Here is a 19537-nt window from a genome sequence, read left to right as displayed (position 1 = left end):
AGAATTATTACTTTGTATATGTAGCAACATTGAAAAACACTCCTGATATAGGATTGAATTTAAAACAATATATATGTAGAGCTTTACAAGCTGAGTCTCAAATGTACATGGAAAAACAGTACAAAATCATGTATGTATTATGATTATGACCATATAAAATGAGTTTTTTTAAAAAGTCATGAAGGAAATGTAATAAAACTTAACAATAATTGCACCAGGTTATAAAATTATGGGTATAATTTTTTTCTTTCTTTCACATTTGACTTGTATAGCTTATAAACATTTAAAAAATATATTTGTTCTTCTCAGAAAAATGCTATTTTATTATCACTGGCATGAAGCCATCTCCTTTTAAAGATGGACACATGAAGAAAATGATACCAAAGAAAAGTATTTGATAGAATAGTTTTCAGGAAACATATGTGCTGTATCCCTTAATTATTTTGCTAAAGTTGTAGCTTCTGGAGGAGCTAATTCAGATAATCCCTTCCTTGTTCCCGTCTGTAAAACTTACCTTGTTTCCGCCTCTGCAGGGTTATATCACGCCAATGGATTTTATTTGGCTGAAGCATCTAATTCCAGACATTCTTCAGAATAACAAGGACTTTCTCTTTGGGAATATTGAGGAACTTTATGAATTTCACAACAGGTATATAATAATTCACATTATCGGGAGAAAGGGACAGTAAGAGAAGGGTAGAAATCAGATTGACGAAATTTGGAGATGAAAACGCTTAGCTGTTTTTAGGCTTAAGCAAGTGGCTTGAATTCAGTAGATTGGTCTGGGGTGGGATGGAGTGAGGAGGAGTGGAGAAACTCCCCAGCATCCCTGAAGAGGAAAGAAAGAGACTTCAAAGCGGTATGCACTAGGTGTCAGGCCTCCATGCTGTGTTCAGCTGAGTGTTCCTCTGGTGGTTCATTTATTCACACACCACTGATTTTGAGCACCTGTTCTGTGCCAGGCACTGTGCTCAGCACTGGGAATACAAAGAGGACCAAGATAAACGTCCACTTACATTACCATAGGGGCTTGCTGGGAATGAGGGTATAAGAAAATGCTAGCTGCTCAAAAAAAGTTGTACTTTTAGTCTATGGTTGTTTGGATGTTTCCTTCTAGAGAATTGGAGGAGAAAAGGACTTTGGAAATCATCTTCGGACCCTTTATTTCACACATGTAGGCTCACTTTACCCACTATGGCAACCCCACAATCACATACCTAAATTCACAGAGGGGGAAGGCTTCTGGGCGAATTGGCCCGCAGTTGTTTCCCAGTCTAATCCCTTTTGCCTTGGTCAGGCACAAAGCTGAAATGGAACATTCTACTACTTTTCCTCGGGAAGTTATTCCCGAGTTGAGCCTTGGCTTTTTATACACAAAACCCTATTTTACAGGGGTTGGTTGAGGAATTAAGGGAGAAATTATTTGTGAAGCACTTAGCTTATGTCTGGCTTACAGTAAGCGCTCAATGATATTAGTAATAACAGCAGTAGAGTTCTTATGAACGCTATTATCACGTAGTAGGGAGGATCAGTGTGTCCAGTCTGTCTATGGCCTGTGCTTAAAATGATCAGAACATCCATGGGTACTTTCAGAGGGATCATAGTAATGCCTCAGGATACATTTTTTCCTTCTAGATCAGTGTGTAGAAGCCGAGTCCACAGCAATAAAGCCTGGAAAACAATATTTTTCTAGGCACCTCTTGAAACCTTATTAGATTTTACTTTAAAAAAAAAAATTTAACCGCCAGGCACGGAGGCTCAAGCCTGTAATCCCAGCACTTTGGGAGGTCGAGGTGAGAGGATTGCCTGAGCCCATGAGTTTGAAACCAGCCTTGGCGAGACCTCATCTCTACAATAAAAAAAAAAAAAAAAAAGGCCGGGCTTGGTGGCTCAGCCTATAATTCCAGCACTTTGGGAGGCCAAGACGAGTGGATTGCCTGAGCCATGGGTTTGAGACCAGCCTGGAAACTTGGTGAGACCCCGTCTCTACAATAAATAAAAAATTAGCTGGGAGTGGTAGCGCAGGCCTGTAGTTCTATCTTCTTGGAAGACTGAGGTAGAAGGATCATAGGAACCCAGCAGGTTGATGCTGGGGTGGCTGTGAGTATGCCACTGCACTCCTGCATAGGTGATGGAGTGAGACTCCAACTCAAAAAAAAAAAAAAAAAAAAAGAATAAATTAAAAAATAAATAAATAAACATTTAACCCTACATATGTTAAAAATCCAACGATTATTATCTATCTGCATTTATTTTCCCAGGACTTTTCTAAAAGAATTGGAAAAGTGTGCTGAAAAGCCTGAACTTCTGGCACATTGCTTCCTCAAGAGAGTAAGTCTATGCTCCCAATAAATTAAAATAACACGTGGCAAGGGCAAACATACATTTATCTGCTTCCCCTTTCCCCACCCCAGACTTACTGACGTATAGTTGACAAATAAAAATTGCATCTATTCAAGGTGTACAACATGACAGTTTGATATACCTATATGTTGTGAAATGACCACCACAATCGAGTTAATGAACACGCCCATTACCTGTGTGTGTGTGTGTGTGTGTGTGTGTGTATGTGTGTGTGTGTCTAATCTAATAAAATTGAACTCATAGAAGGGCGGTTGCCAAGGACTAGGGCTAGGGGAAATAGATATTGGTCTAAGGGTACAAACTTGCAGTTGTGAGATGCATAAGTTCTGAAGATATAATGCATAGCATGGTGGTTATAGTTAGTAATACTGTACTGTATACTTTAAATTTGCAAGACAGTAGATCTTATATCTGCCTTTGAATAGAAAACAGGAGTTGACCTCCCAACTTGACCTCCCTTCATCCAGGATAGGATGAGTCCAATTTGACTGGCTCACAGTGATATGTAGAACAACTGCAAGCCTGGCTTCCTGAAAAGCCCCTGAAATGCAAGACAGGCCTCCCAGTGTCCCCAAAGTGGATGATCATCTTCTGAATGACTGCGCTGTTTTAGGACAAGAATCATCCATTGTACTTCAAGTCCCACACTAAAGTTGTAGTAAGGTTCTCAAGAAGAGAAGTATTGGTGTTAAACTAAAACTCTCAGAAAATATATTTTCTTCCATTTTATTTTTTACAGAATAGAGGATGGTTAGAAAAATTTAATCTCTTAGGCTTAGCACCCAATTTGTGAACTTTGTGTCCTACAACACTGTACCCCCAACTACCCCTCCTTCCCACCACCTAGACTTTTTCCTTCTTACCCTGTTTCTCCACCCGTTTTGAGAAATAAATAGGCGCTGTGGGCCAGTGGGGCTGGCACAGGGAAATGCCTTACCCTACATTATTCCCCCCAAGTGCTTTCTAGGACAATCATACAGAAAAGTCCTCAACTTTCTAAATACTGCCCATTTCTTCTCTCTGTCCCAGCTAACCCTTCTTGTTCTATTTCTTTGTTTTTTTCTTTTTTGTGAGCCCAAGACAGCAGATCAAACAACTCAGATATTCTTAAACAACCTACATTATGGCTAAGCCTGAGAGCAATATTGATGATAACTGAAAGAAAACAAAACCCCTGGTTTTTGAAGTATTAGACATAATGTAGAAACAGAGTTGTCAATGCTCACAGCCCTTTGGTGGCCCTCTATGGCTTTCCATCACACCTCATCATAGGCTCTGTAGCAAGTACTAAAATTCAAGATACACTAAAAACTATTTTGTACTCAAACTGAGTCATATTATTTTTTAACTATTATAATACTAACTAGTGCTTTGTAGTATTTTGCATTTTTACACTCATCAAACCACTAATATGAAATCTAGCTTCAGAGTTTAGAAATAAATTTATGGTTGTGAATGCTGTTAGTACAAAGATTATTTAAATTGTTGAATGATCAAAGGGTCAAATTTCTGTGGGGAAAAAATGAATACTATGAAATAAAAATTGTTCAAATGTGAGGAAATGCCAGGGAATTGCTGACTAAACAGCTTTTCTTGAAAAAATTCCTGTCCTAAAGTTTTGCAAAGCTTTTTATAGCCCCCATGTTGGGAGGAACCTTGGGAATCATTAATCCAGACTGCAAACACTGATCTAATCCTATATGATTTATGAGGTTAGAGACAAAATACAGGTAATACATTTTTGTCAACTGTAGAGGTATTCTCTGGGACAAATGTAGTAAGTAAAAGCTTCAGTTACCTAATTTCTGAGACTCCAGTTATGAGGGGATTGGTAGAATCCTACTGGTTAGCCAGTAAGTCACACCCACCATCCTTCACTACAGAAGTTTACCTGTTCTCAATAATGTTTGCAGAACTTCACTCATCTTGAACATGAATTTGGAAATATTCTTCTGATCGAGTGCTTTAATCAAACTCTATAGCCTGTATCTTCCAGGAAAATTCTTCCCCAGAGACCATGTTCCATAAGAACAATATTGGTTCGCAGTTTACTTTGAGTTCCCATTGCTCTGAGATCCCTCGTGGTAAAATGAAAAGAGCACGTGGATGGGGCTTGGGAAATGTGACTTCTCATCCCAGTTGGGCCACTGGATATCTACATGGTCTCAAGGAAATAACCTATGCTCACTTTCTTCCTCCCCACAACGGGCTTAATAGCACCAATATGCAAAGTTATTGTGGGAAGCAAAATAACACATGCAGAAGGGTCCTATAAAGTAAAAACTGCTTTGACAAGAGCCACCATTTTTGGAGTACTCTGTATATACTGACCATTCGTCAAGAGGTTTCTACACATCTTCTTATTTAATCTCTCAAATCTCCTATTTAATCATAGGAGTTGATGACTGTGATGAGTCCATTTAACAGATGAGGTTCAGAAAGATTAATTGACTTACCTTAGACCATATAGTTTGTAATTGACAAAGCCAAGAACTAAACCCGAACCATCCACCATCAGAGCCCATAGTCTTAACCCACAAGCAATTATGTCTTCTTGTGTGGATATGAGTTTTTGGTAGCGATTACATTGTCTCTTGATTCATTCTGTAAGGAGATGAGGTGAATCGGGCACTTTATATATGAGAGGAGGACCCAGAAAAACCAGAATTTATTTATAAAAGATTGCGTATTTATTCTTACATGTTTAAACTTCAGTCACTTTCAAAGTACTCTCCATTTGATGCGATACACCTCTCTAGATGCTTTTTCCACTGTTCAAAACAGTTTTTGAACCTGTCCATTTTGATGCCTTTTAGTGCTTCTGCTATTTTTTGTTTCACCTCTTCCACATCGGCAAAACATTTCCCTTTAAGAACTTTTTTCATCCCGGGAAACAAAAAAAAGTGCTCGGGGCAAGGCCATGCTGTTTTCAGTCAAAAAATGTTGAACACTCAGCACAGTGTGGGCAGATTGTTCATGTAAATCACCCATCATATAATGGGCAAATGGAAAGAATCTCCAAAGAAAAAATTCACTGAAGTCAGTCGCAGCCTCTCACAACAACACCAGCTTGTACACTGATACTGATGGGTTCCTAGAACACTCACCTAGCAGGGGAGGCCTGTCCTACAAGTGACCCACCCTACAAAAGATAATTCCATTTTGGGAGGGAGTTTCCCCCTCATATTGCTGGTTAGTATATGTCCCTTTTCCAAGGAATTTTGGACTGTTAGTCTTTAGAAGAGCAATTTGGGTCAATACCATATTATTGTTGAGTTCTGAATTATTCTTCTCATTCCTTAACCAGTCTAAGTGATATTTCTCAAGGGGCAGCTCCTTTCCTCAATGAATGTATGTATAATTTTTTTCCTGGATGGAATAGTAAAGGACAGAGTTGCTGCAGTTCTTATGCTGAAATAACCACTCACAACCTATCAGAGGGGAAGTGCTACAGAAATGGAAGTAGAACAGATATCATTGAGGCTGTGAGGGAAAAAATAACCTGTGTCAACATGAAAGAAATCAACAGTTGGACCAAGCAGAAAGATAGAGACCCAAATCTGCAAAGAGGTAACCATGTGGGCTTCCCTACCAGACAGCCTGGGCTCTGTGGCCAGACAGTGCTGTGGGCCAGGCTCCCCTGAAGCTGGGAAGCTGGCAAGCTGATTCCAGAGGCTTGGGGTGACTTTTCTGTCTGGAATATTGGCAGATGTGTGCCCACCTCTCAAGGTCTTTGCTACAATGAGAATATAGACTGAGCAGCTGAGCAGCACTTTTTGTTTGTTTCCTTGAGTCGAAGTCTCCTGTTGCCCAGGCTGGAGGGCAGTGGCATGATCATGGCTCACCACGGCCTTGACCTCCTGGGCTCAGGCAATCCTTCTACCTCAGCTTCCTGAGTAGCTTGGGACTACAGGTGCGTACCACCATGCCGGGCCAGTTTTTTTTTTTGTACAGACGAGGTCTTGCTATGTTGCCTAGGCTGGTCTGGAATTCCTGGGCTCAAACAATCCCCTCGCCTCGGCCTCTCAAAACACTGGGATTGCAGGCATGAGCCGCTATGCCTGGCCTTGAGTAGCACTTTGAATCCTTCTTGATCTCTAGCTCCAAGATAGCCACATATCTCAGAATCTTGTGCTGTAGGTTACAAATGAGACCGAGCTTGCCACATTGAATGTTGCCAAAATGACTTAGATCTGTGTATGCTGTCTACAAACTGCCACATCTCCCCTCTGGGGTGTTTCCATCTTTCAGGTGTTTCTTTGCAGGGTCGACATCATAATGACCATGACAAGGAAAGGTTGGGGGAGAGGAGGGAGGGACCATCAGCCACCAGCATTTTTTTCTGTCAGTTTTATCACTCACTGCAGAATTGTTCTGGGGAGATGTCAGTGTCCTGGACGAAGAGCAGAAAAGATCAGATAAAGATTGAAAAATCAATTTCTGTTTGTGAATTTACTCGTGTGTTTACCAGCTGCCCCTTTAGAGGCTTCCAAGCACTCTGTTCATATCTGTATATCTGTTCACAGCCCTCTGTTTATCTCCTGTGCATACACTCGATAACCCAACGTAAGTTTCTAAATCATGTATCCCCCAGTCCTTACACATTGAGAAACTCTGGCTTGTTGAATGAATGAATATGCTGTATGATCCTGTCTACTTACTGAAAAATGCTACCTGATTAATTCATTCTAATTTTTTCCCACCTAGAAAGAAGATCTTCAAATTTATTTTAAATACCATAAGAACCTGCCCCGAGCTAGGGCAATCTGGCAAGAGTGTCAAGACTGCGCCTACTTTGGGGTAACGTTGAGATGACAAAACCTCCCACAAATTGTTCTCCCTAAAAATGTTTCTGTACCTCAAATTTTTAAAGAAATCAAAATCATAAACTAGGCAGAGGAATTTGGCATTGGGATTTAGGTTTATTTAAAGTCTCCCATACTTTGAAATTACACACTAGAAGTTCCAATGCTCTCCTTGATCTCTGTGGGACAGGCTTGAGAGGAATACCGCTAGTCTGATGAGAAAACCAGAATTCTCTTCTAGCATGGGTTTCAAAAATAAAATGAAATGAAAAATGTCACACTTTGGGGCTCCTTGGAATGATATCTACAAACCATCTGTACCCTCCAGGCTTTAACTGACCTGAATAGATCCTGCCTAGCAAAGACAAGGTGTCTCCTTTTCAGAAGGACTTGAAATGCCCCAGTGTCTTCTAGTGGACTTGCTTTCTAGAAGGGATAAATGGTCTGCTTCCCTAGTTGCCTATAAAAATATTAGCCAAGCCGTCCCCTTTCCTCTTTCAATTTCACACACGGCTCCTGGAGACAGAACAAGTCAGTGGCATTACAGACCAGCTCAACACAGCCGCCCCTCTTGTCCATGAAAAGTCATGTTGTTTCTTGTATCTAAAGGCTGCCACTTTTGTTCTGTGTGTGTTGCTCGTTTTGTTTTATGTTGTTTCTGTTTGGCTTTTAAAGGTGTGCCAGCGCCAATTGGATCACAGTCTCCCTCTTTTTAAGTATCTTAGAGAACCAAGCCAGAGACTTTTAAAATACCAGAGGCTGTTGAAGGTAAAGTCAATGTGGCGGTGCTTTTCTGTGGAGGGGAAACAGATGCCTGTACTGTGGTGCTCTTGTCCTTTGACATGTAGAGTTGTGACTTGGTCTTCCGAGGCTGAAGATATGCCCATCCTTCTGACTTTTGCTTCCCTCTAAGTGTAAATCAGCCTTCTTCAATAAGGGGTAAGAACAAAGAATCATGGAGTTGGAGGAGACCTGGCGCCTGGCTAGTCCAATATCTGGCCCAGGGCATAAATCTCACTAAGAACTCGGTTTAGGGGAGGAGAGCTCTTTGGAAGCAATGGGGCGGGGGTGGAGGGGAAGCCACACTGCTGGCAGTGAGGGGTGGGGGAGGCAGCCAGAGCCTTGACTTTCAGACATGGAAGTTACCATCTGCCCCATTTTACAGATGAGGCAAGGAGCCTCAGAGGAGAGGTGTGATTTTCTCCAAAGTCCGTGTTTTATGTGCACTGAAACAATGGAAGGGAGAAGGTAGAACTGGAGTTCTTCTTTCCTCTTGCAACATTGACCTGCCCTCTTACACTTAGGCCCTGACCCTGAAAGCAGCATGACAGAATGAATTGTACTCTGTCTGAACCCCTGAGCAGTTCTCTTTCTCACTGACCTTCACCCCCCCTTGGTGGTGAGTCATTGACACCAGCACTGCTGCAAGCAGGCATTTCCAGGCACGCCCCAAAGGGCATTGTCTTTATTATATTTTATTTTATTTTATTTTATTTGAGTCAGAGTCTCACCCTGTCACCCAGGCTGGAGTGCAGTGGCGCTCTCACGGCCCCGTCAACCTCAACCTGCTGGGCTCAGGTGATCCTTCCGCCTCAGCCTTCCAAGTACCTGGAACGACAGGCATGCGCTACCACACCTGGCTGATTTTTTTTATTTATTGTAGAGATGAGATCTCACCAAGTTACCCAGTCTGGTCTCAAACCCGTGGACTCAGGCAATCCTCTCACCTCAGCCTCCCAAAGTACTTGGGATTACAGGCTTGAGCCACCACATTGTCTTTCAAGGCTGGTTTTCCCACATGTAGGTTTGAGGGAAAAGTTTGAATCACTCCTGTAAGTTGTCTTTTGAATTAACCTATATAAAGCATTTAGATAGCACTTGCCCAGTGACCACTGTCTCTTCATTTTAAAAAATGACCACCTACTGCTTACTGGGTACTTTCTCATGTGTATTTCTTATTTAATTCCCACAATCAGACATGTCAGCAAAGCTCTAGACTGTGAAAAAACTGAAGCTCGGGGAGGTTAAGATCATTGCCCAACATTCTGCCCTCAGAAAGTTACCCTCTTTTAGGCCAGGCATAGTGGCACGTGCCTGTAGACCCAGCTACTTGGGAAGCTGAGGCAGGAGGTGGCTTGAGCCCAGGAGTTTGAGGCCAACCTTGGGCAACATAGCAAGACTCTGTCCAAAAAAAAAAAAAAAAATTTTAAGTTACTCTTTTCAGCTTTCTTTCAGCAGTTTCAACCTTAATGCTCTCACTCTGCCATTTGCCAGTTATGGACCTTTGACCTCTTGAGCCTTAGTTTTTCCCGATGTAAAATGAGGGTAATAGAACTTTCTCCATTAGATTATTGCAAAACAGATGAGTAACACATGTAGAGAGCCTGGTACGGTGCTCCTGCACATCACCTGGCTTGAAAGAACATGGATGTCAGACTGATTGCCTTGTGGTTTAGAAAGGATCATGGGATTCTGGTGTGTGAAATCTTTTCTAAATATTAGAGAAAGGGCAAGGAATGCTAGATTACACTGCGAAAAACAAAGACACATGACACGTGCGAGAAGATGTGAGCCAATTCTGTGACAGATGGTCACTATGCTTAACTAATTGGGAGCTCTTAGAAATTAAGAATAAAAAGATGAACAAAGAACATAGGCGATTTACAAAAGAATAAATACTAAAAATAAACTTTTTAAAAAGTTCTACATTTCTAGTTATCTGAGGATTTTAAATTAAAACGACGGCACTGAGGTAGGATTCCTCTTTTGATTCAACTGGTAAATATTTTTTATTCAACGGTAATATCCTGTGTAGGCTAGGAGCTGGTGAAATAGGCTTTCATAGGTAGCTGGCAGGACCACAGTAAAATTATTAACCTTGACAATTCCACTTCTAGGAATTTGGCCTTGGGAAAAATGAATGAAAGTTATTATTATTACTGTAAAAAAATGGTTGAACTGAAGTATTTAACAGTAGAGAAGATAATAATTCATAACTATAATTCAATTATGGTTCATCTATAAGATGTAACACTCTACCATAATCAACAACCATGTTTTAGAAAAATGTAATGTCATGGGAAGATGTTCCTGATATGTTGTTGAATGAGAGAGAGCAGGCTGCAAAAGTGTGTACAAAATGATTCTATGTTTGTGGAAAGAACTCTGTACACAACACATCATTCATTCTTTTCCTCTTACACATTGATACATTTACACACAGTCTCAGGCAGCTTAGCACTGGCTGTAAATTGTTTACACAGTGGATTTTGTTGGCAATCTACTTTTTGATTTTCAACCAGGCTTTTGGGTTAATGCAGGGTCTGCTGGATTTTGAGACTCCTGAAGATTTGGAAATAGACCCAGGTGAACCAGAAGAAGGAGGCTTGGTGAAGGTACTGGATATTAAATATTGAAGTTTAAATAGCTAACTGTTAATGGTGTTTGCTTATGGGTGGGAAGATTTACAGAATTTTAGTTTCCTTTTTTATGATATTTATTGTCTAAACTTTCTAAAAGAGAATGCATCTTATAATTCACAGCTAAGAAAAAAACCAAAAAAAAATTAAATGCATTTTTAAAGTAGGAATTTGCAGCCCAGTGAGAAGTGGTGATATATTTTATTCCTTCCAAATAAAAAAATTTAAACAGGAATTCAAAATTAAGTGAATATGTAAAATGCATACATAAAAGACTGGAAGTAAATAAATATGATAAAATGTCTGCTGTGGTTTTCCTGAATGGTAGGATTATATATGATTTATATTTTCTTCTGTGTACTTCTTAGTATTTCTAATTTGTATATATCATGCCTGCTCTACCCCGTGTGTGTGTGTGTACGTGAATTCTGAGAAGGCAAGTTTCCCTTGGAAGAAATGGTGGCCATGCCAGGTTAGGAAGAAATGTGTGGTTTAGCAGTGGGTTTTGTTATCTATTTCCTATAGAATATTCTGGTTTTAACGAGAAAAGCTTTGAGAAACATGTCTCAAGGGGGCAGTCATTTGCATGCCCTCTCTGCTCAGAACATATGACAAGGACCCCCTGAAAACAGAAGCAGCTCAGGGAACTATTTTTATAGCCTTGAGCAAAAGAAACTAGCTCTCGTTAGAGGAGTTTGGTGATGTCTGTAAGGATTTTTCTGAGCCCTACCTTAAACAATGTCAAACTAGTGTGTTTGTGAGAGGACTGTTAGTGGGAAGGAGGGCGTAGGAGCAGGTGAATATCTGAAAGGAAATGGAGTTTTCAGTATTGGGTTAGGAGGAAAACGCCCAGTACAAGAGCTCTTGATCCTGTATTGTTGATGTTAAAATAAACTTAGGTAAGTATCTGTTGCCTTTCACCAGGAACTGAAGCTTGTTTATTAAGAAGCTAAGAATGCAAGGCACATTGCTCAGTGGAGGCAGCATGACCTGTCCCATCTGTCAGCCCTGTCACTCACATCTCAGAGACGCAGAAAAGGCTCAGTCATCTTTTGTGGGGCTAGACAGGGGGCAGCCAAAACCTGACTAACTGTCCTTTGTTGTAGAAGTTGAAGCGTTAAACACACACACACACACACACACACACACACACACACACACACACACACACAGAATAAACCGGAATCTTTTTATCTGTATTTACCAGGTAAAAGATAAATATGCCATGTAGGTTTCAGGAGGATAAAATACTGAAACTGCAAGCAAAAGTCTTTTGCACTGAAACAATTGTCCCTGTCATGTCATAGGTATCACCATGGTAATAACCAGAACGTCTCTTTAATGAGCCGTTTCTGCTTTTCCGCTGAATGCTGAGTCTGTGTTTGGGAGGTGCAGGGCACATTGGCTTTCCTCTTTGGTATCCTCAATGGTGCAGTGTGGGGAGCACTGGGGACAAGGGGTGGGAGAAACAGCAGAGTCATGGGAGCTTCAGTGTAGCAATGTGGCTGTTACAGCTTTTACACATAAACCATTAGTCAATTCCCACATGGCACCATGTTCTTTGTCTCTAGAGGAACTTACAAATATTCTTCTTTGGGGGACGGTTTTTTTTTTTTTTTTTGAGTTGGTGTCTTACTCCATCGCCCAGGCTGGAGGGCAGTGGCACACTCAATGTCACCCCAGCGTGGACCTGCTGGGCTCTGGTGATCCTTCTGCCTCAGCCTTCCAAGTAGCCATAATTACAGGTGTGTGCTACCACGCCCAGCTCATTTTTGATTTATTGTAGAGATGAGTTCTCGTCAACTTGCCTGGGCTGGTCTCAAATCCACGGGCTCAGGCAATCCACTTACCTTGGCTTCCCAAAGTGCTGGGATTATAGGCTGAACCACCGAGCCCGACCTGGGATGGTTTTTAATATAATTTTATCTACAGGAATAAGACTTTCACATTAAATCTAGGAATATAGTACCCAGATTGTCTTTTTCATAAGTCCCAGGAGGTAGGGGTGCAAGAGGGGGGAAGCCCCTGAGAGGGACTAGGATTTTTCATGGTTTAAAAAAAATGAGTTCTGTATGTTTCTTAGCTAGCAGGAATATGATGCCCATGATTTTATAAACTTCATTATTCACTAATACAATGCACAGAGGGCTTCGCAGATGATTTTTCTTGTCTATATATCATATGCTTACGCCAGCAAATATCTTTCGCCACCATTCCCTGGGAGTAGGGAGACAGATCAATGTACCCACCTTTTGAGGCAGTCCATGGTGCCTTATCTCTGTCCTGTTTTCTTTCTTCACTTGGTGGATGGTGTACTTTTGATTTCCAGCAAGGCATTTGTTTTCCACAGGGTGGGCCAAAGAAAACCAAGGAGTCATCACTCTCAGCCAAACTACAGCAAGCTTTGGTGGTGATAGAGGATTTGATCAAGTCCTGTGAGTTGGCGGTGGACCTAGCAGCAGTCAATGGATGTCCGGTATGTTCCATGGCAAGTGTTGGAACATCTCACGCAAAAGGCAGGCACAATACTACAAAGGTAGGAGATGCTGCAGCAAAGTTAGAGAAATTGTCTCCAGTGAAGGAATTTGAGGAAAGTCTCCTGCATCAGCCAGCAAATCCATGAGCTGAGATTCCCAGCAGCCCCTCAGTGTTTCCAGGAATCTTGACGGATATTCCTCAGGGTCCTGGATGTTGGGACTGACCCACAGACTGGATACACCCGAAACTCAGGGACCAGAACATATATGGCAGGGAAAAGTGCTGAAGGCATATTGTATTTTCAGGCTCACGTCAGTATTAAAGTATTAAAAGCTTTTCCTTTTTGATTCAGAGTTTATCTGAAAAAAGCATTTTGAAAATAGATCCTATGTGAAAGTCTAGCTCCATTTTACATCATAGAACCCATAGGAGGCCCAATGAGTATATATTATACATCTTAAACCAAATGATTGAAAGAACTACTGAAAGAGTACACTTAGAGAGCGACGCTAGGGAGTGACACTGTCTCAGCTCTAGTGTTAGTGTTAATCCCAAGAGGTGAGTCCTGTTGTTCCAGGCAAACCACCCTCTAAAACTATGTGATCTCTTTGGCACTGGGACATAGTTAATATTCAACTGTTTTTCACTTTGAAGTACTTTAGATTTTGATTCAGGCATGTTTGTTTTATACCACTGTCATAATAAATTACCACAAGCTGGGTGTCTTAGTACAGCACAAATTTATTATTTTGCAGTTCAGGGATCAGAAATTCAAAACAGTCTCATGTGCTAAAATCAAGATGTCTGTCTTCTTTTCTGGGGACGCTAGAAACGAATCTGCTTCCTTGAGTTTTCCAGCTTAAAAAAGTCACCCACATTCCCTGGTTCATAGCTGATTCCTTGAGTTTCAAAGCTAACAGCAGAGTCAGTTTTACGTCACATCACTCTGACCTTCTCTTCCGCTTCTCTGCTTCTTGTGATTACATTGGGCCCACCCAGATAGTCTGAGATCACCTTCCCATCTTGAAGTCAACTGGTTATCCTAAGTCACCTGCAGCCTTAACTCCCACTTGCTACATAGTCTGACATGTTCTCAGACTCTGGGGGTGAGGATGTGAACATCTTTGGAAGGCCATTATTCTACCTACCACACAGTGTTCAAGCATTTTAAAAACTACATTTCAAACTTGCCTTCTCTTTTTTTTTTCTTTTCATTTCTACCTGGTTCTGAATTTACTGTGTTTTGAGATCTTGGTAGAGGGAATGGTCTTTCTTTTCTTGTCTTGTCATAAATCCAACCATACAAGTTAATTAGGGACCCAAAAAATGTGACCTTTTTACTTCCTTCCATGGTATTTCTCTGGCCAGCACCTCAGAAATTTAACCCCACTGTGTTTGCTGTCCTCTGGGACTCCAAGGTATTCCTGCTGACAACTAATGCATGATTCAAGAGGATATTCACAAACTACAGGGTGGGTTAAGGTGTGTGAAGGGGGTCATTTTCTTAGTAACAACTTTTCCTTCTTCAGTTATGGAAAGTCAAGGGAATAATTTGTTAACCATTTTGGGACATCTTTCTGTCCTTTACTTTTGGCTTGAGTCATGTATCAGCTACCCCTATTAGATGTCCATTTCCCTGAATCAACACAATGTCCCAGAAATAGTACACAGAGCAGAAAACCCTGGGTGTAAATAATATAGGAGGAGGAGGCTGTGAGAAAATAATGATTAAAAGTGAGGAAAAAACATTCTGCCCTAATTTCATTCTGAGCCAGTTTGTATGCAAATAAGATGAATCTTTCTTTAGACAGTGCTTAAAACAAAACAAAGCAAAAAACCTGAATTTGCCTATACAATTTTAGAGATTTTGCACCAAATACAAAGGACTTTTTTTTGCCTGTGTGTCCTCAGAATTGTGCCTTTGGCAGATGCTCCTTGGTTTCTGTTCTGCTAAGACTTTAATTTGCTTTTACAGCTAATACATTAACTAATTTCTCCTGACAGTTTTGTATAATCCTATTGAATTATGGAGGAGGCATTGGAATGTTCAACTTTCTCACTCAAGAGCAGAGCCATGGAAGAATGGTTAACTCAACCACCATTACGTGGGTGTCAGTTTGGACACTCCCTATCCAGGGTTCTATCTATACTCTTGATTTGGTTCTGATTAGAGTTGACTAACAACCAACTACTACTGGCTCAGATCTCATTATTCGAAGATTTTTTTACTCTGTTTTGTAGGGCTTATCACAGATGTTTATAATAATATGCTATGTGCATGGATGCATTTAGAGATTAACCTCTTAGTTTCCCTACTTGAAACTCAATATTAACCTGGTTTTATAAAGGGAAGAAATTGAATGTGAGGGGATCAATTCATAATTAAAACACCTAGAAAAAAATTCACTGCTGATATTTACATTTTCTCCCTCTTATACACCCTAAATCAGTCCTTGGTTTAATTTAATCACAGAAGTTAAAACAATTTTTAAAACTAGTTTGTTTTGTGGAACACTGAGATATAATTCTCTCCATTTGCAAAAAAAAAAAGTTTTTCCTCCAGTCAAATCCAATGCATAATTGAGATGCATTTAAATCTTGACTTGCCAGGAACAAGTTCCAAAGCTGAATAGTAAAGGCTGAATGAGATATTTTTCTCTTCTGGAACAAATTTATATAATTCAATAAAGGATGTATTTTTATTGAAAGTTCATTGTCGGTTAGACCCAGTATCGTGTCTTTATTTCAGCTTCCTTTTTTTTTTTTTTAACCATAGTGTTGGCTACAGAGATAAGGCTGACTAAATAATCCTAGTGACTCAATGCAGTTGCCTTGTGCATTGTCTCACCCTCACGACACTTGCATCAAAGGGTGTCAGGGATAAATGATAGGTAAGGCACCAAGAACCATGTCTTAGATGCTGAATAAATGGTCCTAGCACTGAATTATGTGGGGACCTGCTCAGGCTGGAAAGGAAGGAGCTCCTTGTCCTGTGGCTATTGTACTCATGGGCTCTCGCAGCTTCTGCTTTTTATTTCTGGACCAGGCTGTTTCCTGCTTTTTTGTGAAACAAGTATATGACTCTGTCACATTCGCTCTCACTACTGGGAATGGAAACGGGCACCCAAAGGGGGTCTCTTACTGGCACCAGCTCCCCTAGAGTCACTCTCAGCCAGGTTCTTCATTTGACCAAAGTAGTCACACTTGAAATTCTTACATGGGGCTTCTATCTATAAAATGCCCAGGCGTGAAAATGGTAGCATTGGGCACATTTATGCAAGATGACCCAGAGGCTAAGCAGCTTTATGTTTCAGTCAGACTTCAAAGAACCAGTGATTCCCACCAGTAACAACGGGCTTACTGGAAAAGCGGACCAAGAGAGCCTCAAAAAGAGTCAGAACCACGATAGAGACAGGCTTACAGAGATGGAAACAGAACAAGCCCAGGATCCACAGCAGCTCTGCTGCTCGGCCTTAGGAGGGTGTTGGGTTCTTACCTGTGTGCCCCACCTAGTCTGTTTTGCCATCACTTTCTGTATGGAGAAGGCCATCTGACTTATCACATGCTTGCTTGTTTGAGGCAGTCCCCAGGTTCCATCTCTGAGCTCACAACCATCATACTCTTCAGTCCACCATGTGACATGGCCATACTTCCCTGTCACTGGTGGGAAATACTTGGGAGTATATTAATTTCCTAGGGCTGTTGTAACAAAGTACCACAAACTGGGTGACTTAAACAACAGAAACTTAATCTCTCATAGTTTTGAAAGCTGGACATCCAAGGTCAAGGTGTCAGCAGGGTCACGCTCCCTCTGAAGGCTCCTTGCTTCTTCCTAGCCTCTGGTGGTTGCTAGCAATTCTTGGAGTTCCTTGGCTGACAGCTGCATCATTCTAGTTTCTGCCTCTGTCTTCACATGGCTGTCTTCCTTCAGTGTGTCTCTATGTCACTGTTTTCTCTTTTTATAAGGATATCAGTCATTGCATTGGGACCCACCAATCCAGTATGAACTCTTCATAACTAATTACACATCTGCAAAGGCCCTCTTTCCAAATAAAGTCACCTTCTGGGGTTCCGGTAGACGTGAGTTTGGGGGGAAACACTATTCCACCCAGTACAGGAGCATCACTGAATTAACTCCTGGAATCAATCACTACTCCCTCACAGTGCTGAGTATGTCATGTCCTCTATCCCCAGGCACCAGTAAATGTCAATAAATGAATAGCTAGTAGGTAACAACTATCTGAAAGAGATGTACACATGGTCTTCAATCTTGGGATCAATTACATTCTTGCTGGGAAAAAAAGGTACCTGTGGTCGAAAAGATGGCCTTGGTACTGTTCAGGGACTCTCCTGTGGCTTCCCTTTGGAGGTGGGTGACTCCACACAGCCTGCATTCTGCTGACAGGAAAGCACGTGTCCCTGCCCTTCTTCAGCACTCTGCAGGGCATGCGCTCGCCCACTGGAGGCTGGACGCTCAGCATGGAGACATCTGATCCCATCATACGCGTGGTCCTGAGAACATTTATGCAGGATGGCCCAGAAGTTATGCAGCTGTGTGATTCAGTCAGACTCCAAAGACCCAGGGATTCCCTCCAGTAATGATGGGCTTACTGGAAAACTTGGCCCAGAGTGCCTCAGGAAGAGGTGCTCAGAACCACGGGAGAGGCAGGCTCACAGAGATGGGAACTGAACAAGCCCAAAATCCAGAGCCGCTCTGGAACCTCGGCCTGGGGAGGGAGTTGGGATTCTTCCTTCTGTGTCCTGCCTGTGTGTGCCAGGTATGTCCACACACCTGCCCTGCCCTCCTCTTACCTCCTGCTGGCTGTTATTTTCCCTCCATCAGTGTCTTTTCTTTTTCCTCGTAGTTTCTGGTGACTCACCTTCTTCAGAGCTGTTTCTTATTTCTGTGTTCCACTGCCTGCTTTCTTGTATGATGCCTCACAGTCTCAACTCCTGCCAGTTACTGCCGCCTCCTTGGTTTCTTCAGTTGAGAGAGAGATGACATTGGCACATCTTATTTTTTCTTGGGGCTCTCTGGTCAGCTGGGAACCCTCTCTGGATTCACAACCTTTGATCATTTGCCTATCAAGGTGCAAGGAGCTGTGGCTTTGGGTGGGGTGAGAAGACAAGATCAAGGGTGACAAAGTACAAACCTTGCTACCTGAGGTTACCTCCTCAGCAGGGCTGTGGTCAGTGCTATTTCCTCTACAGCAGCCTGCAGCCCAGTGGACACCTTAACTCACATTGCCCTGCCTTCTACAGTCATTAGAGTGTCTACCTGGACTTGCTCCCGCTACCCTCATCATTCTGGCCTCATTTAGAATTGCCTTTATAGCTGTGCCTCCACATTGACCAAATGTGTTCTTATGAGCAGCTTTGCCTTCAAAATATTCATCTGTCTACTTATTGTAAGACGTGGTTGAGGATGTTGCTCAGTGGTGCTTCCTCTCTTGAGGGAAATTTTTCTTTTCTTTTTTTTTTTTTGAGTTGGAGTCTTACTATTGCCCAGGTTGGAGTGCAGTGGCATGCTCAAGGTCACCACAACGTCGACCTGCTGGGCTCTGGCGATCCTTCCACCTCAGCCTTCCAAGTTGCTGGAACTACAGGCTTGCACTACCATGACTGGCTAATTTTTGATTTATTGTAGAGATGAAGTCTTGCCAATTTGCCCAGGCTGGTCACGAACCCGTGGGTTCAGGCAATTCCCTCGCCTCGGCCTCCCAAAGTGCTGGGATTATAGACTGAGTCACCGAACCCAGCCAGGAAAATGTTTCTCATGCCTTATTAGCTGTGCTTTTCCTGAACAACTGGTTTATGTATGTCTTCAGATGTAATAAATTGTATAACTCATGATAGTTCCCTCTGTATTCCTACAACAAGGCCAGAGCCAAGTCTGCAACAAGTTTACATGGCTTTGTTGTATGTGTTTTACATAATACAACCTCATCTTTTTGAGTCAGGGTCTCACGCTGTCACCCAGGCTGGAATGCAGTGGCAAGATCAGGGCTTACCACAGCCTCGACCTCCTGGGCTCAAGAGATCCTTCCACCTCAGCCTCCTGAGTAGCTGGGACCACAGGCATGTGTCACCATGCCCAACTAATTTTTTAAAATTTTTTTTGTAGAGATGAGGTCTTACTATGTTGCCCAGGCTAGTCTCGAATTCCTGGGCTCAAATGATCCTCCCACCTCAGCCTCCCAAAGTGCTGGGACTACAGACATGCGCCACCATACCTGGTCTTCTTCATCTTATTTTTTATCTTTTTTTTTTTTTTTTAAGAGATATGTTGCTTAGACTGGCCTCAAACTCCTGAAACTCAAGCCATCTTGCTGCCTCAGCTTCCCAAGTAGCTGGGATTATAGGCACATGCCACTGTTCCCAGCTTTTAAATTTTTTTCTTTACCCTAATTGCTATCTGATTGCTGTTATTTTCTGTCTGCCTATACTGTACCATATATATTTTTGTAAGAT

At 41.8% G+C, this 19537-nt stretch overlaps 1 protein-coding gene across 1 annotated transcript in view; it reads left to right on the top strand.

Moving 5' to 3' along the window:
* The window catches only part of MCF2L2 (MCF.2 cell line derived transforming sequence-like 2), a 268860-nt gene that overhangs the window by 218221 nt on the left and 31102 nt on the right, over positions 1-19537 (top strand). Inside the window, exons 17-22 of the mRNA XM_008070688.1 lie at positions 534-649; positions 2262-2331; positions 7072-7164; positions 7845-7937; positions 10490-10564; positions 12939-13064. Of these exons, the coding sequence (XP_008068879.1) occupies positions 534-649; positions 2262-2331; positions 7072-7164; positions 7845-7937; positions 10490-10564; positions 12939-13064 (573 nt within the window). The remainder of the gene's footprint in view (positions 1-533; positions 650-2261; positions 2332-7071; positions 7165-7844; positions 7938-10489; positions 10565-12938; positions 13065-19537) is intronic.

Source organism: Carlito syrichta, unplaced genomic scaffold, assembly GCF_000164805.1.
Source record: "Carlito syrichta isolate Samal-C Ts95f unplaced genomic scaffold, Tarsius_syrichta-2.0.1 Scaffold313936, whole genome shotgun sequence".
Taxonomy (NCBI): domain Eukaryota; kingdom Metazoa; phylum Chordata; class Mammalia; order Primates; family Tarsiidae; genus Carlito; species Carlito syrichta.
Note: the sequence above shows the minus strand (reverse complement) of the source record. Positions and strands in the feature narration are given on the sequence as shown.